The sequence below is a fragment of the Poromitra crassiceps genome, assembly GCF_964638095.1.
Source record: "Poromitra crassiceps genome assembly, chromosome: 10".
Lineage (NCBI taxonomy): Eukaryota > Metazoa > Chordata > Actinopteri > Beryciformes > Melamphaidae > Poromitra > Poromitra crassiceps.
The window spans coordinates 55145351-55171122 of NC_139631.1; the positions used below are offsets into that span (position 1 = coordinate 55145351).

The 25772-nt window shown below is 43.5% G+C and overlaps 1 protein-coding gene across 1 annotated transcript; it reads left to right on the forward strand.

Moving 5' to 3' along the window:
* The first annotated feature begins 500 nt into the window (after positions 1 to 500).
* golph3a (golgi phosphoprotein 3a) lies at positions 501 to 22196 on the forward strand. The gene is made up of 4 exons (XM_083643825.1): positions 501 to 882; positions 6870 to 7001; positions 10305 to 10419; positions 18107 to 22196. The coding sequence occupies exons 1-4, from the start codon at positions 697 to 699 to the stop codon at positions 18529 to 18531; spliced, it is 858 nt and encodes a 285-aa protein (XP_083499951.1). The 5' UTR covers positions 501 to 696; the 3' UTR covers positions 18532 to 22196.
* Positions 22197 to 25772: the final 3576 nt, after the last annotated feature.

The window sequence follows — 25772 nt, forward strand, 5'->3', positions numbered from 1 at the left end:
GGTGGTAGGATGTCTCCCTCTAGTGGTGACTTTTGTAAAACACCCAACAACAACAACAACATTAATTTCAGACCCCTAGGCCCAAAATGTCTAAATGGCAGTCACACAAATGTTAAAAAAAATATCCATCAGATGGACCAGTGGGGTACAATTAAGGACATACAATTAAGGACAGTACATGGACGTATTAGCCTACATGGACAACCGGTATGTCACTTTGGTCTGTTTAACTGAAGGTTGTCTTTCTGCCTTCGCGGCATACTGGACAAAGACGAATTCCTAGTTTGTAACATATTTACTTACTATCATAATGCTATTAAATAAGCTTGACAACAGCTTATGCCACCTGCACTGAGTTTGGCTTCAGGTATCTCCTGGGTCAGGGTCCTGCTGCTCCAGCCTGGTGCCACATCCACTGCTCAGTGCTCGGCGCCATATTAGATGCACACAGACAGAAAGTAGTGGACGGGTTAGCGGTTAGCGTAACGGTAAACAGGTAAACAGTGCAGTGAAGTCCGTGGGTAAAGAGACTAACGACATTGTTGTTAACAGTCTTTAGGCAGAACGCATCACAGCTGCTCTATGTGTCAGCACTGATCCAGAACATCTCGGGCTGGCAGAGGAGCCCAAGCCGGCGGTTTGTTTTTCTCGTGTTGTTTTGTTTAGCTAGTTAGCCTTGTAGCTAGTTAGCTTAGCATGACTTCCTTGGTCCAGCGGAGTTCGGGCCTGGTGCAGAGGCGGCCCGAGGCGTCGCGTCCGTCCGGCCCGGAGGACGACGACGAGCCCCGGCGGGACGAGCAGGACGACGACCCCGGAGAGTCCAAAGAAACTCGCCTGACTCTGATGGAAGAGGTGCTGCTGCTCGGCCTGAAGGACCGAGAGGTACTGCTGCTAATGCTAACCCGTTACATGCTAACCCGGTCTGTTTGACACACGTTAGCTAACAGCAGCAACGGGCTTGGCGTTCAGTGGTTAACGTCGCTCAGTTTTTGGCAAATAATAAGTGGAAAATGTGTTATAGTCTCTCTTTCTCCGGCTAAGTTAACCCACTGGCCTGCTTAAACATCATGCTGTAGTAGTTTCACAATCTATGTAGTGATATGTGTACACATCGAGCCATCAAGCTAACGGCTACTTAGCCAGCAAGCAACTTATGACAGTTAAACGTAAAAGCAGGAAGGTTAATAACCCAAAGTAACCTAATGTTGGTTTGACCAGTCTCAAGCCAAGCCCAATGCATCTGCACAGTGGAAGCTGCATTGGACTAATTGGGTTCTTCCAACTAACGTTACCTTATAACTGGCCAGACAGTAGTGGAAAGTACATTAACCGAAGTGGTAGGCTAACGTTACATAACATCATGTATTAGAGGTTTTCTTCTGTGGATTTATATTCAGAAAGTCAGCACCAATGCTCTCCATCAGCGTCCTTTCACGTGTCCATGCAGGCACAAAGGTTACTTGTCGAGTAAAAATGAATCATTTTACAAGACTGTAATTCACTTTTTCATTTTGTTTGCGAGTATTTGGTCCAAAATTGGCAACAGCAAAATGCTGGTAAAATATTCAAGTGGCTGGTAGATTTGCTTCACTCACCAGCCATGGAACAATCAGGGCCTGAAATTCACTTTGCAAACTAGGGGGAAATTCCCCCCTTATGTCCTTCAGGTGGGGGGATTTATTGCCCAGCAATGGGTCGTGGCCGGGCACTGACAGAGATGCTCACGTCATTTTTTGCAAGTCAAGTCTCAAGTCTTTGAGCTATAGCAGGGCTTACAATTTGGCGTGGGATTGCGAGAATCGTGCATATTTTTGCCAATTTCTGCAGATTTGTAATTTATAATGCGGGAGAGGTCCCGCAATTGTTTGCGCACCAATGTCTATAATGTTAAGCCGACAGAGCGGAACAAACGTTTGTTGAATATGGATGAGTGGTCGCTGTGTCTGACACATTAGAGTTGTGACACACTAGGCTCTTTCATACACAGATCGCGCAAAAATTGCCGTTTAGGAGTCCCGTAAAGCCAGCCGCCTCGCCACAGAAATTGCTTTCACACGAGCCAAGCAGCACGGCCACATTACCGTGCTGCTCTGTACTTTCAGGTGAAATCCCCTGCTCCCACATTGAAAGGCGAGCGGAGGGATTTCCTGCTCCTCCTAGCCCAAATTAATATTTTCATAGGTTAGTGTAGCCTAGGCTACTGTATGATGAACAAATTCATTCAACAAGACTTCCCTCCTAGTCCGCTGAGCAGGGAGTGCACTCGCATGGTGGGCGGGCAGATCGATATGGTGTCCCACTAAAATCAAACAGCTGCAGTCTGCATAACCTTCGTCGGGGGAATAGTATAGGCTATAAATGCACATGACTACTTAACGTTAACTAATGTCAACATCGTTTGAGCATAAAGCCTAACCGCACGGAGCATTCCTCCTGGCGTCCCTGCAGTCATGATTGTATAGGCTACTTTTTTTACTTTCACTACTGCACTTTCTTGATCACATGAGGTGATTTCCCCTGTCATTTTTTTATGAATGAGCAGACCATTCACACCTTTTCCGGCTCGCTGCAACGACCTTTCAAGTGGAGGCGGGTTGCCAGGTAACCCGGCGCTGTTACTACCTCCCGTCGCGGGACAAAAGGCGTAAAACAATTGTCCACCAAAGCGCATTCACGACTTTAACATCGGAGGCGCTAATCCTATTTTCCGTGCATTTTTCGGCTTTCAAGGCCGGTGTGAAAGAGCCTACTGTTAGCTCAACATCTTTCGGAAAAGACTAAAGACACACCCTTTTCAGGCTCCATCTGGGCCCTTCTTGAACTAACTTCTTTCTCTTAAAAAAAACTAACCTAAACTAAACTTGTACCACTGTTCCTTCAGAAGTTGTAGTTGTCACAGACTAGGCATGTGTGAAAGTGGCTCAAGTCAAGTCTCTTATGGATGAGCATTCTATCATCTGCTGCATGCCATCCAGTCTGCTTAGAACTAGGGATGTCGACGGTTAACCGTTAACCGGTTAACCGCCGACAACGTCATTGGTCGGTTAAGCATGTCGGTCAAACGGTTAATTTGCATATTAAATTGGCATACAACGTGTTGCCAATATGGTGTTTTTTTTCCCTCCTTCGCGGTAAGCAACAATGTTAACTAGCCTAAGTAGTTACTGTAGCAGCATTATATAGGAATTAAAAGCTCCTGCCACTGCCAGAACAACATTCATTTAGAGAAAGGCTTTTCCAAATGGAAAAGCAGTGTGCACTGCCACTGTCCGCCTCTCCCCCCGCGTGCGAGATGTGCTCTGTGATAAACTCAGCTCCACACATGCGCCACACCCCCGCCTCCCCTCTGCTTTGACCAGACGGGAGAAGACGCCCTGCCCTGTGCAGAGTCAGACTACAGCGAGCCAGTCAGTCATGCTCCTTCTGTGTTCCAGCCACTGTCATGATACCATGAGGTTACTTTCAATGACGCGTTTCAAAACAAGCTGCGTCTTCCACATCGATTCACTGAGGAATCCACACTTTTACCGTAAATTGAGTTCTCTCCGGGTCTGTCTGTCTCTCAGGTGTAATAATCCCACAACGATTACAGCAAGAGTGAGAATGCTCTTCTAAACACATCGGCTATTAATATATAATTATTTCACTGCATCTCATATTAGATCGGTAAAAAGTTTGGACAGCCTGCCTCATTTGTTCATCCTCCCGAGTCCCGCAATGCTGACAGCTGTCAGCGTGCGGACTTGCTGCACTCGTCGTCATGTCGTGCAGCCGGACACACAGAGAGCATACAGCCCTCGTCGCAGATAAAGAGAGAGAGGGAGAAGCGTGGAGAGAAGCAAACTATTTTTTTGCACATCTCAAAAGCAGGTAAACCACTGTTGAATTAGTGAGAATGTCAGAAGGAGAGAGCAATAAGCGCTTCGTCAGTGCGCCCTGCAGCGTGAAGGCTTGGGGCGGTGTCGTGATGTGCTATTCAAAGTGGAAATTTGTTCAATTAGTGACACGTTTCGTTCTGAGATTTTAAAATTAGTTTCTGCTGGTTTTATTAGACTATTTACGACACATGCAGTAAGATAATTCATTTAAGAATTGTGAGCGTGAGTATGGGTTTTTTCCCTCCGTATTTCCCCCTTCTGCAAATGCGTGCAGCTCCTCATAGCCTATCCGAGGAATGTTTTTGTTTAGATGGCTGGAGGATTTAACTTGTCTTCTCGTTTTGTTAATGTGTTTTTTTCTGCTTGTAGATGTAAAAATAAACGCTTTCTACTGAAAAAAAATCAAGCATTTGGTAGGCCTAAGGTTTAATGGGGCACAGACAGTAAAATAGCGCATTTTAATCTTCTCGGTTAACCGACAGTTGTCGGCTAATGAGTGTCGGTTGTCGGTCAAGAAAAATTATGATTTTCTACATCCCTACTTAGAACACTGCATAGCTAAATCTAAGGGATCCAAAGCATGTAGGCTACTGTATTATCTGCACTCTATCTATTAGCATACAGCAGGGATGGGCAACTTTGATGATAGAGATGGCCACACAAAAAAATCCTCGCTACCAGAGGGCCAGATTGTGACCGTGCACTTCCACCAGTAGCCTACTGTAACACCATCACTCCCAATTATAGCTACTAATTTGTTGAAAAGGACTGGTAATCAAAGTTTATTATACCAACATTTATATTTTTCATATTAAAATTGAGTAATTCTTCCATTCAGATGACACCAGAAAATTTGCTCTAGCTTTAAAACAGCCCACTACAGCAATTTGATGGGGTACATCACCCAAATATGTGATATTAATCAGATTAGAAATGTTGCATGTGCAATGTGCATCCTGGATATAGTTTGTTACCATTGCGTTAGCTCAAATGCTAACGTTAAACAGTATGTGGATGGACAATGCTAACGCCATTAGCACCATGTTCTGGGTTGTACAGTAAAATAAAAACACAGGTTTTGGTGGTCTAACCTAACCAAAAACATCCGCCTTGTAAAATGTAAACAAAAAACAACAAAAATTCAACACAAAAAAAACACACACATTCAGAGCGATATTCATTTGTAGGCTATACTATTAACTGCTTACCCGACATGTTGTGCCCGTGGAAACAATGGCACAAACTAGTTCATTTCAGACTACTGTAGGTCTAGTCTTTAGAGATGAGGGGAGACATCTCGCCTGTCACTTGGTCTGGCGGGGTCTCCCTGTCAGAGTGTCCGTCCGTGCCTGGCGGCAGACACTGCTGTCATCCACTGAAACACGCGGTCCGCATGGGGATAACCGTAACCGCACGGGGAAATGTGAATAAGTGTTGCGCAAACTTCGCCAGCAATGCATTAGTCTATAAATAGCGCATTTAATCTTGTCGGTTATTTAATGAGCGTCAGTTTAGTCCCCATTTCAAGCAAAGCAATGAAAAAGATAGAGAGAGAATACAGATCAGTGCCGGCCCGTCAGGGCAGCATGTTCAGAGGTTCTTTTTCTCCGGATATAGTTTTTCATCTCCACGATATCGTCACGTTTTGATATCGCAAAATTTCGTGGGACTTTGATATCGCAAAATTTCGTGGGACGAAATATCGTGACATCCCTAGTTTACAGTAAAATATTTTTGATGCACTGTGGGGTCAATTTTGGATCAAACAAAAATCTGTCTGAAAATTTGGTGTAGGACAGTCTAACGATGCAGATGCTGAAGTTTGGTGTCGCTTGAGGAAAAAATGTGGGAGTAGGGTTTAATTAGACAGTTTTTGCAGTTTTTGGACTTCATAATTGGCCAGTGTACAAAAGCTTCTGCTCACTTGGGCCCACAGCACGTATACCTGATTTGGGGGGGGGGGTAGTTTGGTCGAGCACACGTGCAACGGCGCATCAAAGCAAGCAGCCGACACAAAGGGACTGATGGCGCATGGTAGTAATAGTAATCATGGTCGGCTGTTTAGGCTGAAAAGAACGTTAAACTGGAAGGAATAACACAGGACAACGACATGTAGGCTAGTCTGCTCACTCGAAAATGGACCCCCCCTTTTTATAACCTTTATTTAACCAGGTAAAACAAATTGAGATACGAAATCTCTTTTACAATTGCGACCTGGCCAAGAAGGCAGCAAGTTACAGATCAGATCATACACACATTTACATACAAGATACAAAAACGAATTAAAACAGAGCACAGACTACACCAACACTGCATCAGAAGTAATAGTAAAAAGCATACGAAATAAAATCGTATATTACGATTTACATCCTAAAATCATAGTCATAAAATGATGATAAAAGAGGCATAAAGTGCAGAGGCATATTGTGCACAGAGGAGTTTAAATATTGCTACGAGAGGCATAAAGTGCATACAGAGACAAAGTGCACAGTGGAAGTTAAATGTTGCCATGTTTTACACTAGCCTGGGTAAACCCAGCCTCCACATGACCTCTATGTACCATCAGTCACGAAACTTAAGCTACAGGCATAGCCTGTGATGTCATGTTGAAGGCTGGGTTTATCCAGACTACTTTTACACAGCCTGTGAAAGCTGCGATCGTTGCGACAACCTACATGTTGGAGAGCAGAGCTGTCCGCAGTGAGTGGATTGTGTGGGTCGCAAAATAGCCAATTGGATTGAGTTTTGTGATGCATATGAGTGCTCCTCCTACTTCCTGCTTCATTCTGATGAAGATCTTTGTGATCAAAACGTTATTAAACTGCCCGGGAGCCATATGTTCCAGTGTGCGGACTCTATTTATTTTTACTGCGCAAAATAGCCCCCACCTTTTGTTAAGCTGTTTGGTTGGTTAACGTCGGTTGTCGGTCCGGGAAAGAAAATCATTTTTGCCACCATCCCCTAGTCTGATGTGGCTTTTCTATGTTGTAGGGCTACACCTCTTTCTGGAATGACTGCATTTCGTCAGGGCTGCGTGGCTGCATGCTGATCGAGCTGGCTCTCCGAGGACGCCTGCAGCTGGAGGCCTGTGGGATGAGGAGGAAAGGCCTGCTGGCCAGGAAGGTAGGACGGCTAGTGAACATATTCGACGTGCAGGTCAAATCCAACACTGAGAGTAAATCACAGGAAGGTAGTATGTATGTTTTTTTTTATATTTTATTTAAAAAATGTTATAGAACACAATCAAAACAAAACAGACAAACTGGCTCAGACACAAGAAAAGGAGAGAGAAAAAAGAAAATAACATACAAAAATCACCAACATTCAATATTGCAACCCGGTGCTACCAGCCACATAAGATGCTTATGCACTTGCACATCTTGCGCAAGGGGTATATGAGAAATCAACCGGGCGAGTCACCCATCGCCCCTAACCTCACCGAGGTAGGCTAGAAGCGGGTCCCAGTTAGTCCTAGTTAGAAACTTTCTAAGTGAGTTGGTTCTCAGGAACCTGAGTCTCTCCATCCGTATAACAGAGATCATGTCCGTCAACCACAATTGAAAAGAGGGTGAAGAAGGGGACTTCCATTCCCAGAATGTGTTTTTTGGCAACAGTTGTCCCCAGTGTCAGAGACTGTTGCACAGCTAGTATGTTTGACCTGTAGGCAGTGTAGGAAATTAAAAAAATATTTTGGGGGCAACTTTTACCCCACTGTCTAAAAACTGGGGGCATTTACAACATTTTGGGGGCACTTTAAAAAATAGTAATTCGTGCATAAAGTTGCTAAAGCGTAGTGTGAACAACACCACTGTTTGTGTGAGTGTGTTCTTCATCATCGTCTTCTGGCAACCAGCTTGCAGGTGCTGAGTGTGTGTGTGTGTGTGTTAAAGATGGAAATTAAATGAATTAAATTAAAATAAAATTATCAAAATATTGTGTCAATTTTTGCCCCTGGATCATGGTTTTTAGGGGCATTCTGAGATTTTTTGGGGGCATTTTGCCCTTGCACCTGGCTAAATTCCTACACTGCCTGTAGGTCAAATCCAATACTGTGAGAGTCAGTCACTAGAGGAAGGTAGGCCCAGCTAGTGAACTACATGACCTGTAGGCAGGGTGGGTATTTTGTCATTTTAGCATCAAGGCATGGGTCGATTTCTGGTTTACTGGTCCAGTTTGATCCCCGGCTCCTCCAGTCCGCATGTCGAAGTGTCCTTGGGCAAGACACTGAACCCCAAATTGCTCCCGTGGCAGCTTGCCGCCTTCAGTGTGTGAATGGGTGAATGTAGGCACATTGTTAAGAGCTTTGGATAAAAGCGCTATATAAATGCAGTCCATTTACCATTTACCATGTCCCTATCTATGTACAGCGTTCTGTGTCTTCTAGCTAACATGGTTCGAGCTAACTAGCTGTGGGCTGTGGCTGGTCTAGTTGCCTCCTCAGTGAGGTGGCATAGAGACCGTGACGTAGCGCCCAGCTGTCCATCCCACCAGAGTCATGTGACTGCACTTGCGGTTTCTGTCCCAAGTCCGCTTTTATTGCCACAGTATGCAAGTTACATACGAGGAATTTGTCTTAGTGTCTGTATGCAGCGTAGCGGTCACATCAATATACAGAGATAAGAAGTAGGAAGATAACTAAAGACAATCACAAAGTTGCAAGTGCAATCAAATCGAGTAAATATATACAATATGTACATGAGTGGTAAAGTGTTCTGTAGATAATAAATATGAATTTACGTTGAATTTGCATGAGATTTACAGACTGAGTTAAATGGGCAGTGAATTTACGTTAATTTACAGTCGGGGTTAGGGTTAACCCTAATTTAACCCTTATTAGTTGGTAGTTACTGAGAGCCGTGTACTGCTGAGGCGATCGCAGCAACAAGAACAGCTATCCTCTTTGCCTTGAATATTTACTTCATTTAGTCAGATTTTTGTAAGTTGTATTTTTCTTTCCTTTTTATTCAATTGGCCAAATGTTTGTTTGTACTTTATATTCAAGAAAAAATAGTTCTGCTATCGGAATTATATCGGTATCGGCAGAGATCGGATCGGAACTCAAAGAATGTGGATCGGTGCATCCCTAAATACGGCGCAAACAGAAGAAGAAGCACATCTGGCAGGTTATAGTTGACTTGCGGCCAGTTTGTTATGTTCTTAGTTAGCCTAGCCTAGCAGATATTTATCTGATTTCAAGATTATGGATGATTTATTTGAATTCGATGGCTGCACGTATTTATTTGAGTCGGTCCGGAATAGCGTCATGGATTACAATCTGAGGGGGGGCTCAGATTGTAATCCATGACGCTATTCCGGACCGACCCAAATCAGGAGCTGCTATGGAGCAGAGCCAGGATGAACACACTGTGCCAAGGTAATACATCATTAATTTCCTCGTTGTCGGGATGATATAATAAGGATATGAGCCGCTGTGTCGGAAAATAAGCTATTTATAGTACGTAAATATAAGCATTTCACATGCCCCGTATTTCTCGTTTGTAGCTGGCAATCAAAACTGATTATCGTTTCTGCTGATGCTAATAAAACCGAACTTCTCAGGGTGACTTAAAAATAATATTTAAAGCTGGAAATAAGGTCCAGGTTGTAAAAAAAAATGTAATTCTAAAAAAACGAAATTCTAAACGTAACGGCCCGGTACACACATCTTGCGTCTGCTGTGCGTCTGCGTGGCGTTACCTGTTGATTTTCATTTCGGCGCCCATGTTAACAGGTTACAGCAGCCACACCACCGGCATGAGACGCGCATCTCGGGCGCATGTCTTGCGAGGCGTGAGACGCGCGTCATCTAGAGAATAGAAGCGACGCCTATTTTTTCTGCTTACCGCGCGCGTGTCTCTAGCGTGTCTCTACACAAATAGACATTAAAATTATATTTTACAGGGGCAGCCACAGCCAATCAAGGCTCGTTTTGATTTGAGACAGGAGGAGGAGGTCACAGCTGCAGTTCTCCTGCCTTCTGAAAACCACATACAGTACATAGGCTACAACGTGGCTTCGTTCCTCCCCTCCCCTCCCCACACACACACACACACACACACACAAATCAATACTGCCTCGATTATGAAGTGAGCCCAAGCGATCTTCAGTTAAAATCATCATTGTATTGTTTAGCCTATAGCAAATTTAATAAAAGGTAAACTCTATAGGAAGAGAGTTGGCAGACAGACAGCAACGCAGCAGCTGCAACGCAGCAGCCACGCTGCCTGTATGGATGCCGCGGGCGTGCCAGCAGCAGCCCCCACGCCACGCACACGCACTAGGTAGGTAGACGCAAGATGTGTGTCCCGGCCGTAACCCTCACTGCATCTGTATTGTTATCCGATTTCAACATCTGTCATTGTCATATGAGGGACTAGATCTCGACTGCTGTAGTTGTAATTGCCTGTGGTCATATTTCATATCCAGGTGATCTGTAAGTCTGATGCACCGACAGGCGATGTGCTCCTGGACGAAGCCCTGAAACACATCAAAGACACCCAACCACCAGAGACTGTGCAGAGCTGGATCGAACTGCTCAGTGGTGAGTCAAGCTCCTTCAGTGGCCTTCTGCAGTAGTATCACATTAAACAATTATTTGGACAGTTTTGCATCAATGCACATCTTACAAAAACTAATTAATGGGCCAATTCACAATTCATATATATATATGTATGTATGTATGTATATATATATATATATATATATATATATATATATATACCGGTATATACTGTGTGTATATATATATTTACACACACTATATATATGTGTATATATATATATATACACACACACACACACTATATACAGTATATATGTATATGTATATATATATACTGTGTGTATGTATGTATGTGTATATATATATATATACAGTATATATACTGTATGTGTATATATATTAGGGCTGTCAAACGATTCATTTTCTTAACACATTCACTGCCAGCCGTTTTTTTTTTACTGTAGGTAGCTTCTGCCAGAGGGTTTTTTTGAGGATTCTGGCTCATCTTTCAAGACCCGAGGATTCTTTTCTGCTAAGATTTTGTGAACACAAAATATCTCAAAAGAACTACTAATAGAATTAGGGATGCACCGATTGCTATTTTCTTGGCCGATTCCGATTTCCGATTTTTGAATAGTCTGACTTGCCGATACCGATTTTTTTTTCTAAAAACAACAATTGACAGCTTACACAAACGTTTTTGTAACTTTGTTTAAAAATTAAGATTCATAGAACAATTCTTACATCTAATGGGGATCCAAATAAACAAATAAACAATTCTTATCATTTGCATGAAGTAGGACCTTCTCACTCAAACACATCTCAAAATAAAAGTGTTCCAGGTTAGGCTACTGGACAGAGCTTTTTTGTGCAAATACAATGAATACAAAAATTTAATTAAATCCAATAGCCTATATCCCACAGCTATCATGCATTTACTTTTCCAAAAGAAAACAGGTGCAACAGAACATCAAAATGATCCATGGACAAGGAGTTTATAGACTGGCTCCAGACCAGTCCTCTTGAGTAGAGGGGAAATGAGTTTATGAGTTACAGTAACGATCTTCAGTCTGAATATCAGGCGGAGTTTACACACAGTCCGAAGTTTGGTATGCGTATTTTTATCTGCCATCCGAAAAAATATCGTCACGCACAGAAAACGTTGCACACTTGTGAGTCCGATGCATTTTTATTATTATGTCCGTCGTTCTCATGTTGTTCTATTTGCAATACGAAACAAATAGTCTCTCCTGTATCCACGTCACGTTACAACATGACTTGACAGGCTGAGGCAGCAGCGCTGATGTGGAATGGAAAAGCAGGTCGGGGAATGGTTATACATACTGGACACAATGCTCGCGTTCACCTCGCCAAGCCGGCTGTGCGTGGTGGCGGGTTGCTGGAGCACCGCTTCCCGGGGAGAGAGAGCAGAGAGAGAGGGGCCAGTGAGGTGAAGCGAGCCGCTCTGACTGGACTCCAGCCGAGCGGGACACGGCCGCACCTCTGTCTCCACGGCTTATTTTCGACTTGCATGTGTGACAAACTGCGAGCTTTGTCTACTTCACTGACGGTGAAAAAAATCCACAACGAGGAAGGTATGCTGCTGGCGTGTGTGGTGTGCTGGCTGGGTGCCTGTCTCGGTGCTTTGGGGTGCGCGCACGTCATGTGAAAATCGGCTCACAGAATCGGCTATTTAGAGTGACCGGAACAGATCACCGATCGAGGCCGATCACGTGAAAATCGGCCATTTCCGGTCACGTGCCGATCGATCGGTGCATCCCTAAATAGAATGTGTGCTTTCTCTGTCTAAAAGAGTTAGTTTGTAGAGTTAGTAGTTATGTAGGCATTAGCACTTGAATACAGCATGGTTTCAGCGTCTGAAAATTTAAGCTGAGATAAATAGCTTTTTGTGAAATTCGATAGAACAGTCACTTTAACCATTCATTTTTGGCATCAGTAAGACGTCAGACATCTAAACAATAGTTTTGAACAGTAATTTCCTCCATAACAGCAGGAAACACTCCTCTCCTTCAAACTCCTCCCTCCGTGTGTGTTCTTCTTGGCTGCAGCGGGCGTGTCACAAGCTCGTTTCTGCTGCTGCTGTAACCTCGCGTCACCAGGCTCACTGCTTTGCTGCTGCTCCTGTCTGCTGGCGGCCGCTGGGCAAGTCTGGATGGGCTCGCTCGTTTCTTGGGGTTTCTGTTGAGAGCTTTGATGAAGCTTTTGCGATTCTGGTCTTATTTATGCTGCGTGTTTCAAAGTGTGTTCCACCCGTAATCTATTATGCAAATTTGCAAAACCCCACCGCCAGCTCCCAAGCGCGAAAACGAAAGCGTTTTCGCCAATCCATTTTCATGAGAATGGCTTCCTCACACTGCTTTTTGCTTGCCTTCCTCTAGTCTGGAGAGCACTGTCGCCACTTAGTGGGTCGGTGGAATGGGTTGTACACGTTCGGTGGCTCCAATATTTTTATAGGAGACGTGGGGGGCATTGATCCACGTCCCACCGTCAATTTTTTTTTTTTTTTTTTTTTGACGACTCAACTCGTCATTGGCAGTCAACCGTTGGATTTTTTTTGACGACTCAACTCGTCATTGGCAGTGAACGTGTTAATCGTGATTAATCGTGATTAATCGCGATTAATCGTGCGATTAACTATAATTAATCGCGATTAATCGCATCTTTGTATCGCATGTTTAAAATGCTATTATTTTGCATTGCAAAGCATTTTTAATTAGATATTACTAATTATTACCAGTGTGTCGTGATTGGGAATCAAATGAATGCAAATAAATGTACTTTGTGATCTTGAATTTTAGATTTATTTTCAATTCAATAGAAATGCAATGTAGTCAGGAGGTCACAAAATGTCTACAAAATGCATCTTGAATAGAAAATAAATGCACAATAATTGTAAACACGCTCCAGAACCGATACTTCCGGCGGTGGCGCTGTGGAGCAGTCGAAACCCAAAATGACACAGCCGAAGAAGGCTGTATCTGAGCTAGAAACTTTGGCACTTCCATGTGAATAATGGCTCAGTATTGGAAACTGTATATTGATAACGTGTATATCGCGTGATGCCATTGGAGCCGACCTCCCAGTGGTTAGAGGACCCACGCATCCGAGACTCCGAGTCTCGCACTAGCTAGCTGGCCGCTGGCTACTTTTAGGTGATCGCTCGCTTCAAACTCGATGGACTTCGGTGATATTTTAATTCCGTTTTACACAAGGTGCAAACTACGGCTCTTGACTTATCCACTGTGCCATTTGGGAAGTAAAATGAGCCATTTAAAAGCGTATTGCTGTCGTTCTCTTCCATGCCTGCCTGCACAAGCAGGAGACAGGAAACCGAACGGCTTGACTACAAGTACGGTGCGAGGAAGGGACAAAATAGCGGCATGCGATTAACGCGATAAAAAAAAAACGCGTTATGATCGGCGCGCATTAACGCGTTAACGCTGACAGCCCTAATATATATATATACTGTATATTTATATATGACATTCACATTGGATGCACATTGCACATGCAACATTGCGTATCTGATTAATATGACATATTTGGGTGATGTACCCCATCAAATTGCTGTAGTGGGCTGTTTTAAAGCTAGATCAAAGTTTCTGGTGTCATCTGAATGGAAGAATTACTAAATTTGAATATGAAAAATATAAATGTTGCTATAATAAACTTTGATTACCAGTTCTTTTCATCAAATTATTAGCTATAATTGGGAGTGATGGTGTTACAGTAGGCTACTGGTGGAAGTGCACGGTCACAATCTGGCCCTCTGGTAGCGAGGATTGTTTTTGTGGCCCTCTCTATCATCAAAGTTGCCCATCCCTGGCATAAATAGTCATGCATGCATGACATTTTGCAGTAAGTATGCTGGAACATAGGGGGAAGTATCGGGGGAAGTGACAAAATAAGATTCTGGGGCTTGCTGCAATTCTATTTTAAGATTTCGCCCACAAAAATACAAAAAAAATGCTGTCCGTTTCACAAATTCTCCTAAAAAATGATTATTTTCCAGCACTTTATGGTGAATATCACTTCCTCACTTGTATTTAGAAAACTGCCCAAGTTCATAAGCTTCAATTTGAGCCCAAGATGAAGTTCCTACCTCAGATATTACACTTCCTTTGGCTGAAATTCTGCACTATACCTCAAATCAGAGAAAACTGAATTTTCAGTCACTGGCCGTCCAGGTGATGTGAAAATGATGTTCACTTTTTCATCAAAGCATGAAACTTGGTGAACTTGTACAATTTAGGGCTCTGAACATTTTCAGAAAGGGAGCCATGTGGCCCGCCTACGCAGCAGTCAAGCGCCGGGATTGGCCAGGAGCGAGTCTTTTATTCCCTTTTGACAGCTCGGATCTCCCACATCACAAACACTGCGCCCAGCCCGGCGATTTCATTAACGGCCCCGAACAAAATTATTTTCGCTTGTGAAACAAGCGAAAATAAATTTTTAGGTGATATTATGATGCATGGTGATATTAGGTGACGCTAAGCTAACATCTAAAGCCTACCTTTAGACAGTATCTCCGATGGTTGGATTAGCGCTTTGGAGCAGACAAGTTGTGAAACAAGCGAAGGCATGAAACTAAAGTTTCATGCTTTTATGAAAAAGTGAACATCCTTTTCACATCACCTGGACGGCCAGTGACTGAAAATTCAGTTTTCTCTGATTCTCTATAAATATGTAATTGTATGCATAAAATAAGCATATAATTACATATTTTAGAAACATAGGAACACAATACAGATATCAATACATTTAGAGGAAGCAGGAGAGGCTGAGCTCATCATTAAGTCCATTAGGCTCCACCGTATTCAGTGTGTGAATCCAGAAGGCTTCACGCCTCAACAGTTTTGTGACAAATATTAAGGCCGGGGAGATGAAGCAGCGCTTCTCGGACAGAGGGTATGCCAAGACTGACATCGCGGCAGCCTATGAAAGAGCTGTGCGCACCCCGAGAACCCGCCTCCTCAACAAAACTGTCTGTATTACACCCGTACAGCCACGCCTCTGCTTTGCCACCGAGTTCTCTCCCATCAGCGGAGCCATCAAACAGATCATGATGAAACACTGGCACATTCTTCAGTCGGACCAAATCATGAAGTCCCTCTGTACTGATCCCCCCCGAATCGCCTTCAGGCGAGCCCGATCACTGAGAGACAGGTTAGTACACAGCACCATGACTCCACCCCCCTCTACTCTTACCTGGCTACAACCCCCTCCCTCGGTTTTCTACAGATGTGGCCACTGTACTCATTGCTCAAACTGATCGGACACAAAACATTTCCTTCACCCCCGGACTGGTAAAAAATATCCAGGTTTCGATATTGTCACAAAACTGTTGAGGCGTGAAGCCTTCTGGATTCACACACTGAATACGGTGGAGCCTAATGGACTTAATGATGAGCTCAGCCTCTCCTGCTTCCTCTAAATGTATTGATATCTGTATTGTGTTCCTATGTTTCTAAAATATGTAATTATATGCTTATTTTATGCATTGATCCTCTACCCCCCCCCCCCCCCCCCCCCTCCCCTTTCCCCCTCCCTCCCTCCCACCCCACCCCAACCCCCCTGACCAAGTGCTGTCACAGGATTGGCTTATTAATTGACCACCCCCCATCCCGTCTAACCAATTGCAAACTGCCTTGTGTATTGGGGAGGTATATTTAAACTGCTGTCATTCTGTCATTCCTGTTTGACCCTGATGAAGACGCGTTGCGTCGAAACGTTGGTGCACTTAACCTATTAAAAGAAACCTTCTCACCAGTGACCCGTGTGCTCCAGATTCTTCCTTTGCTGTGACAGTCCCATGAGACTCAGGTCCCACACACAGTCCCATGAGACTCAGGTCAGGCAGATGGAGGTCAATAGAGGCGCTTCCATTTCTCTCTGTATGATATAATAATATTAGCCTGATGCTCCGTCTGCATCTGTTCCAGCCTGTTGTGCAGCTGGATCTCGCTCAATACTGCATCAATTTAAAAAATGTCTGCTCTGGTTTAGGGCTGGGCGATATGACGATAGATATCGTTTTCATGATAGAAAATGTATTTCGTTTCATATGATGCTCTATCATCGTGTATATCGTTGTGTTGCAAATCACACTTTATCGCAATATTGTCCGTCATTTGGACGACGCTGTGCTTTCGTCATTCTGTTTTCACACACGCACCAGCCTCTTGTCAACAATGATTATGAGTGACACAAATCAGCCGGTGAGTAGAAAGAGCAGGGAAAAGTTAGCTCCACTCTAGTCTCACGTAGTCAGACCCACCGTCGACTCATCAAGCTTCCACGTCTGGCACTGCCGTCCGCCTAGTCTACCCAGGCATTTGCGCTGTGTTAGGTCCATGTTTCATCCATATTTTTTGGCAAAACATCTCTCGTCCTCCCAAGGAAATCCATTGAGGAGCCGAAAACCAAACGTCTAGCTTGCTAAAGCTAGCTAGTTAGCTTTAGCTTCCTTGGGTGAGAGTTGTGTTGGATAACCGGGAAATCACGAAGTGGAGCATTTTTGTTCCTTTAAACTGGTTTTATGCTCACACGAAATCGCCGGCGCTGACTGCGCTGATGGTGTCGCCGCAGCTCGGCGGAGGGTGCGTACAGCTGCTCGAAAATGTGACTCCGCGGCGTCAATGCGGACGTGACGTGACCAGCACGAGAGCTGTGATTGGACATACTTGTTGTGAGGAATGAGGAAATGCAATTTCCTCATTTAACAGTGCTTGTCCCTCATCTAGCAAAGCCTTCTGCAGGCTCACCGGAATGAGTTTTGAAATGGAGGGACAATAAAATGTCCCTCCACCGACATGATTGCAAGTTCTTGGTAAACAACACGATAGCATCATATGTAATGGACATGAGTGAACCACAAGCCACCTAGTGTTTTAGAGGTGTACTGCAACCAACGTGCTGAGTTACGTTCGACTGCAAGGCTCCAAGTCGAGGCTGCGCAGAACCCTGTCAGCACCTTTATAAACAAACTGAGAGAACTGGACTAAACTATAAATAACTTATTCTGCTGAGGAAGGCTTACGCCGAAACGTCCATTGTCACTGCTGCTGCTTGAAGGTATTAAAAAACCCCAAAAGGATTTATTTTGAGTGCTGGCTTTTTGTCCTTCTGTTTATTGTTTGCGCCTTGCACCGTCATTTTTTGAAACTTTTGAGAGTGCTCACCAGTCGTGACTTTCAGTCACTGACTCTTTGGACAGCTCTAATGTAATCTTTGAAAATTGAGCTGGTGGTGTGGTTCAGTTTGTGTTTCATTCTACTGCCCTGCAACTCATTATACATTTGTTTGGGTTGTAAAGAATAGCCAATATTAGCCATGCATATCTGTATTCTGAATGCATGTATCATTTGTGGGATTTGACTGACAAAATTTTAACTGGTTTAACTGCTACATAAATAAATGGCCATGTGGTAATTTTTTATAAACTATCAATTGAATTTACAAAAAATATGCTATATCGTGATATATATCGTTATCGGGATATGAAATGACCTATATCGGGATATGAGATTTTGGTCATATCGCCCACCCCTACTCTGATTAGTTAGTTAAACATAACACATAATAATAATAATAATATGGTCCAGGTTGAAAAATACTGAAATTCTCCTTTAAAAGTTTGATGGGGGAAAACTGCTATCCCAGCACTAGTGTTAACAGTCTTGCTGTGTTTGTGGTCCATCTCTAGGAGAGACATGGAACCCGCTGAAGCTCCACTACCAGCTGAGGAACGTGCGTGAGCGTCTGGCCAAGAACCTGGTGGAGAAAGGAGTCCTGACCACAGAGAAGCAGAACTTCCTGCTGTTTGACATGACCACCCACCCTCTGACCAACAGCTCCATCAAGCAGAGGCTTGTCAAGAAGGTCCAAGAGGCCGTACTGGAGCGCTGGGTGAATGACCCTGCCCGCATGGACCAGCGTCTGCTCGCTCTACTCTTCCTCGCTCACTCCTCTGATGTCCTGGAGAACGCCTTCTGCCCCCTGCTGGACGAGCAGTATGAGCTGGCCATGAAGAGAGTGCGCACGCTGCTGGAGCTTGAGCCAGAGGCAGAGAGCCTCAAGCCCAACACCAACCAGCTGCTGTGGGCTGTGGTGGCTGCCTTCACCAAGTGAGACAGACCAAAACAGCTCTTCCTGGTGGTGTTCAAGTCTCAGTGCACGTTGAGGTAGGACTAGAGAGCCAAAGTCGACACCCCCTTCCGGGTTAGGCATATGAACCAAGAGATTCATCCACCATTTTATGTCCCAAAGACGTTTTGTAAAATGCTTATGGAAATAGTTTTACTTTTTTGTTTGTTTGTTTTGGTCCGAGTGAAATGTTCTATGGCAGGGATACTCAACTTGCTTTGCCCGGTGGGCGCTTTTGCAAAGTGACAGGAGGGCAGGGGCCGGTTAATAAACAATAGGAAGAAAAAGCCAGCACTCAAAAAGTCCTTTTAAATATTTAATTTACCTCAGTAAGGAGCAGTACAACACATACATGTTTCCTCAGTGTGGTCGGTTAATAAACAAACATTATTAATAATTTTTCTTTTTTTCTGTAGCGGATTCTAGGTTTCTTGGGTGCCAGCTGGAGTTTTGTCTGACAATCAAAGCAATAATCAGAGTGATAATGCAAACACCGTTCAATATAAATCCAATGTGAAAACCATTCACACAAAAGAAAAATATAATTTACAGGCAAGGCCAAATAATCAAACAAACTACCGGTAGATGTTTTTCACCAAAAATAGTGTTTTGTTTTTAAATAAATAATACCGATAAACAAAAGTTAGAAATTCAATTTGTTCACTTCATTTCAGTTCTCAAATCTGTTCAGAGTAAACCCTTGCCCCAAACAAATCAATAAAGGATCTCTCCAAAAAGAAAATTAACCAAACATCTCCGACTTTGTGCACACAGGACAGTTATACTTAAGTTAAATGCCGGGCGGCAAGCAGGCGGCAATATTTGACAATTTAGCTGGAGCTCAGTCAAACTTTATTTAACATTAATTTTCATTGTGAATTAGAAAATGGTTAGGGGGCCACTCTACACCCTATCGCGGGCCACAAGTTGAGTATCACTGTTCTATGGTCTCTCCTGATTCTGAACATAGCTGAATTGCTTGGTTTGATGGAGTAAAACTATTTTTATGAGCATTTTACAAAATATCTATGGGAAAATAAATGGCGGATGAAATCTCTTGGTTCGTATGCCTAACCCGGAAGTGGACGTGACTTTGGCTATGAGACTACTGGCCTCAACACAGTGACCTGACTGACTGACTGACTGAGTGGAGCCCTGCCTTAGGATTGGCAGTGGGCAGCTCAACATACAGTTTGTCCCTCTCTGTTGACTCTCTCTTTTCTTTGTAGATATCTCTTCTTGTTTCTCCCTCTCGCTCCTCTTTGTACCAGATCGTCGATGCCTTTCTGGCTAAAAGAAAAACAGGAACTCTTGGAGCTTTGATCACAATGTTTTTGATGATGGAGAAGGGAGAGGCCAAGATGTTGATTTTTGATGTTGATTTTTGTTCTTTCTTTCCTATTGGTCACATTTCCCCCCCAATGATTCTTCAAAGTATGTACAGTATGCTAAAGTGTACCAGCTAACTAGCTAACTCACCTCAAAATATAACATGGTGTACATGTACAACACCATGTACAGACCATAGATATCTAGGAATGACATTAATGCATTTTCCTGACAGTTCTTCAAACAATTTCTTCTTCCAAACGCGATTGAAGATTTCCTTTATTTTTTCTCTTCTGTTTATGAAAGCTGCTCTTAAGACAGTTTATGGGCTTTTTTAATCTGCTCTCCAGGCATTTTCTGTGACTGTGACGTTTCTTGGAGACGGTGTTTCGTCTTGAAGACAACGTAAAAACTGACATGGCATGTCAATCTGAAAAGATGAATATATAAAATAACAAGATAAAATGTGTGAAAGTCTAGATTTCCCTGGTTGTATTAGGGATTCTAATCTAGAAATAGTGATGTCTGAGGGGAACAGTTGAAAGCTAACATAATTTTAACCTGGATCCAGCCCTGTGATTTTTCATTTTTACTCGTATTTGCTTGTTAACCACATCACCATTTAAATTTATTCCTGGGATCAACAGTAGTTTCCTCACTCATAAGCAGATATGGGTCAAACCAAAAGAGTAAGCCATGGGACTGAATCTAGGATAAAGAAATGTATTTTAGTATAATCTTCCTCGTGGCTTCTCTCAGCTTTGTGTCTGTCGCCCGGACTTCACAATAAAACACCTCAATCATGCAATGCTATTATCCTTAATATGCAAGTACTGCATTCATCTGTCAATGCTCTCAAAGTAAACCTGTTTTATTTTTGTAAACTTTGGAATAACCAGATGCTTTAGTTTGTGTGCTCACCAAGGTCTGATCAGAACAATCAAAACATGGGGTCACATTCCAGTTGTTAATTTATATAGATCCTTAGTTTATTCATCCCTTCTCTCTCTGTCTTGGTTAGGTTGGATTTAGTTTATTCATCCCTTCTCTCTCTGTCTTGGTTAGGTTGGACTTCTGAATGTCATCTTGGTTGCCTTCAGATATTTGCATAATAACTTATTACAGTACAAATAATGTGGGTGTTTGGTCATTATTATTATTTCCAAATCTATCCATGGTTCAACTCTATGTTTTGATCATGTGCTCCAAAATAGTCAACACCTTTTCACCAATCAGCATGTCTTGCTCTACATTTCATTTCTTATTTCTTATGATTTTCATTTTAAGCTATGTTTAATTGTGTTCTGTTAACACAACTTTTGCAATCTGGGAACCCAGAGTCTATTTTTATTTGAAAAATAGACTCTGGGAGATCCCTACCATTTTTACCGGCTTCCTGTACAGCGCGCCTCTTCTGCACCGTCACTTCCTTTTCCACATCCGTGCTCCACTGTTTACAGTCTAAATAGCAACTTGTACCGCGACTTTCCAGTAATTTTCCACTGTTAATGTAAGACAAGTTGATGTCTTCTGTGCAGTGTGTTTATGCGTTAACATTATTAGCAAATAGCCAAAATGGACGTGGAAAAGGAAGTGATGGTGGCTTTTCCGTCACTTCCGCTTTCATTTTCCGCGTCCGTTTAATACCGTTACTTAACGCATAAACACACTGAATAGAAGATGTCAACTCGTCTTACAACAACAGTGGAACATTACTGTAAAGTCGCAGTCGCAACGCAAGTTGCTATTTAGACTGTAAACAGTGGAGCACGGAGGCGGAAAAGGAAGTGACTGTGGCAGGAGAGGCGCGCTGTACAGGAAGCTGGGAAAAACGGTAGGGCTGTCCCAGAGTCTGAAAAATAGACCGGATTCCCAGATTCCAACCTTTGCTACTGCAGTATCTTTTTTTCCTCAAATCCATGGATATTGTGAATGGCATTGCTTTATTAAAGATGGCTTCCTCCCAATATTGTATGTAGCGAGGACATTGGAGTGATTAGTCAAGTTATTCTGTGAAAAGAGGTGACTTGGAGATCTATGCATCAGAAAATCACCTCAGATTCTGGAGTGTACCTGTCATCCTAATAATAAAGGGACCTCTAATCTCTGTACTTTCTTGTACCATGAAAAATAAACTAAGAGCTTGGAAGTGCCTAATCATATATTAATTGCTTTAGTTTTTATTTGAAGCTTTGTGTTCAACACAACCGAATTATTTATTACATAAAGATTCAGTTGGTTTTAACCCTGTAAGTCTAATGCATAACATATTCTTCATACCCCCGTTACTACACGCACGGTTCTTTCTGCCAAGGTGCTTGAAGTGCCTTGGAGTTTGCGGAAAAAAATTCAAGTCCTGGAATACCTTGAAAATAGCCCCTTTTTTAAACAAGGTGCTTAAAAGTCCTGGAATTTCACATGAACCACATAACGCTGTCTGTCAGTGACGTCACGTCTTATATTTTGATTCGAAATATAAGACGTGACGTCACTGACAGACAGCGTTTATGTGGTTCATGTGAATTTCAAGGACTTTTAAGCAAAGTTGGTATTAAAGACAAAAGGTGCTACTAAGGTATGAGCATTTGTTCAAAGTCAAAGCAATCTTTAGACAAATATTTTCTGTCCCATTCACAAGATTGATAATTAACTTGTTAAAGACCAAATGTAATATAATGCAAATTTGATGCCACTTTTGTGCCAAATTTATATTTGAAAATCAATTGTCCTTGAATTTCGTTTTGTAATGTCTGTATGAACCCTGTTACACAACTGGGGTAAAAAATTACCCCTATTCATTTGCTATGTAATTTCATGCATGGTTGAGGGTTTCTTTGCTATATATTTTCAAAACTATTTATTTCATCATTTAATGTCCCAAGTTTTCATTAAATATGTTTTTCATTACAACAAATTATTATTTTCATGTTTACTTTGTTACTTTATGGGGGGAAAAAACAAGTTTTTGTGGTACTACTACATCAAGTTTCCACACATGGCTCAAAAACAATCCATGTAGGCAAGTATATGATTAAAAACATGACAATGACAGACATTAATACTAATTTTGTTGAAATATTTTAGCAATGATTTGGACCAACAATTATTTCATATTTCAAATATTTTTATTTGTCACATTGTCACACATAAGTTTACACATAATCTATAACCGATGACACTAAAATTGAACTATGGTGTACCTGCAATGTAACTAGTGTAATAGGCTACTGAATGGTGGAGAATGTGACTTCAGTGCTTACATGCATCACAGATGATGTCACAACTTCTCATCACTGATGATATCACAATTGCTCATCACTATGACATCATCAGTGTCTTATGACATGACATCCATGGGACAAAAACTGAAACAGAGAACAGAACATGGTGGAGTGGGTTTTCTAGTGAGAAACAGACTGAATCGTATGAAATTCAGGTAAAGGACAAATCAGTGGAAGGTATATTAGCAATACATTTTAAAAATATAACTTCTGGGTATTGTTTTGTTGTTTTTACTTGCCCCAGTCACTGCGGTCAACTGAGCCGTCAACCGCCCAGTTTTTCGATGTTTTTCTGACTTTCTATGTAGGCTACTGTAAAATCACCTAGCTTCATGACTCCAGACCATGACTGACATATTTGTGTACAGTACATGCCTGAGTATAGACAGTTTTAACTTAACAATAACAACCGTCACAACCCACCTGGATATCCGGTTTACTTCTGTATACATAGCTGAGCGCAGGCTGATATTCGGCTCATATTAAATGTTAACGTTAGGCCGTGTCTCCGACAGACACATTAACAAGGTAGCCTATTCGGTCTTTATGTCTTGTAGTAGTTGTAGTAGTTGTTGTTGATATTTGCCATAACAACCACCCCTGTCGGAAAGACGTGCACACGCTGGGTAGGAAGCGTTGTTGTCCCGGAGGCGATATTCTTTTTCGGATGATGGCGAAGGCTATGCGAAGGCATAACCCGCCCCTCTCTGCCTCTGATTGGCCTAGCGTCAAACTTCCATCCAACACATTCGCTTGGCTATCCTGCCTTACATCTCTTTCTACAGTCTGTGGTCAGACCGTCAGACTCAGTGGGTCAGACAGACATACAGCAGTTACGCTTGCTAGCCTGCATGAAATACGCCAGTGTGTTTATGTTTTTAATATAGTCATATCTATGGTTTATAACGCTGCCACTAATCAGAGGCAGAGAGGGCCAGGGGTGGGTTATGCCTTCGCCATCATCCGAAAAAAATATCGCTTCCGGTAAGCTAGCTAGCTAGCTAATGTTAGCTGCTGGTTGGTTGGCTAACTAGCGAATGTTAGCCGTTAGCTAACGTTAACTAGACAAACACAGACATGCAGAGCTCCAAAAACAGAGCAATTCGTGATTTTGTTACTGTAGTTTCTGCAGAGTAACGAGTCGGGGGGAGGAAGTCCATATATGGTCCATCCGGTCATGGGGCACAGGACATTACGTCATCACAGGATAACGTGATTGGCTGGCTCAGATCTGTTCAAATCTGAGCCAGCCAATCACGTTGTCCTGCGCTGTTTGGGGCGTGTATAAAAGGCGACCGCAACCACCAGAGAAGAGGAGAAGAGGGGAGAGGGGAGGAGAGGAGGAAAGGAGAGGGGGAGAGAAGAGGAGGGGAGAAGAGGAGATGGGGAGGGGAGAGTGGGGGGAACCAGAGAAGAGGGGAGAGGGGGAGGAGAGGAGAGGGGGGGGGAGAGGGGGAGGGGAGAGGAGGAGAGGGGGAGAGTGGGGGGAACCAGAGAAGAGGGGAGAGGAGAGGGGAGGAGAGGATGGGAGAGAGAGGAGAGGAGAGGGGGAGAGGAGGGGAGGGGAGAGGGGCAGGGGAGGGGAGGGGAGAGGAGAGGGGGAGAGTGGGGGGAACCGGAGAAGAGGGGAGAGGGGGAGGAGAGGGGGAGAGGAGGGGAGGGGAGAGGAGAGGAGAGGGGGAGGGGAGAGGAGAGGAGGAGAGGCGAGGAGGGGAGAGGAGAGGAGAGGAGAGGAGAGGAGAGGAGAGGAGAGGAGAGGAGAGGAGAGGAGAGGAGGAGGGGAGAGGAGGAGAGGAGGAGGCTGCCACCACCCAGGCTAAGTGCCCCTCTGCTGGGCAGACACCCAGGGCAGCCACTCCCACCACCCGCCCTGCCCCTCACCCTGCCCGGGTCCCACACCCCCGCCCGAGACCCCCCTCCAGAACCCCGCGCCCCAGGCGGACCCGGTGCATGGCGCGACGCAGTAAACAAACTCATGTTTCCCTCACCAGTCATGCTGGACATCAGTACAAGTGTGAGATCCCTCTCATTCCCGCAAATATGTAACGTAGCCCACTGTGAAGCTGATACAATTCAGGTGGCGGTAATGCAACATTTAAGGATGCCAACCGCCATAAAACACAGAAGAAGAAGCTGAGAAAAAGGAAGTGCTGTGGGGTTGCAGCTGGTGAAAACCGTCTATACTCGGGGTGTAGTGTACACAAATATGTCAGTCATGGTCTGGGGTTATGGAGCTATGTGATTTTACAGTAGGCCTAGAAAGTCAAAAAAACAACTTTTTCATGGTCAGAATTGAGACTTTGACTTTAAAGCCACTTGAATCTCATAAAGAAAGACGATTTCAGGGAACAATGATTTTCCAATGGCTTCTGTGTCGAGAGCATGGTCGAGAGCGATTTATTTAGCTCAGTGGTCTCGACTGGAGTTGAATCGTGCTTTTATTTTGAAAAGCTGGACCCGGAAATGCTTGTTTTCCCCCATCTTGTTGATAGCATCAGCATGCTAGTACCAAGCGAAACTCCTGCTACGATCGGTCAACAACAAGGTAGGACTTTTGTGACATATTCAACAACAATCATTCAATACGCTATGTGTTGTAATGTCGATCTAGTGTGG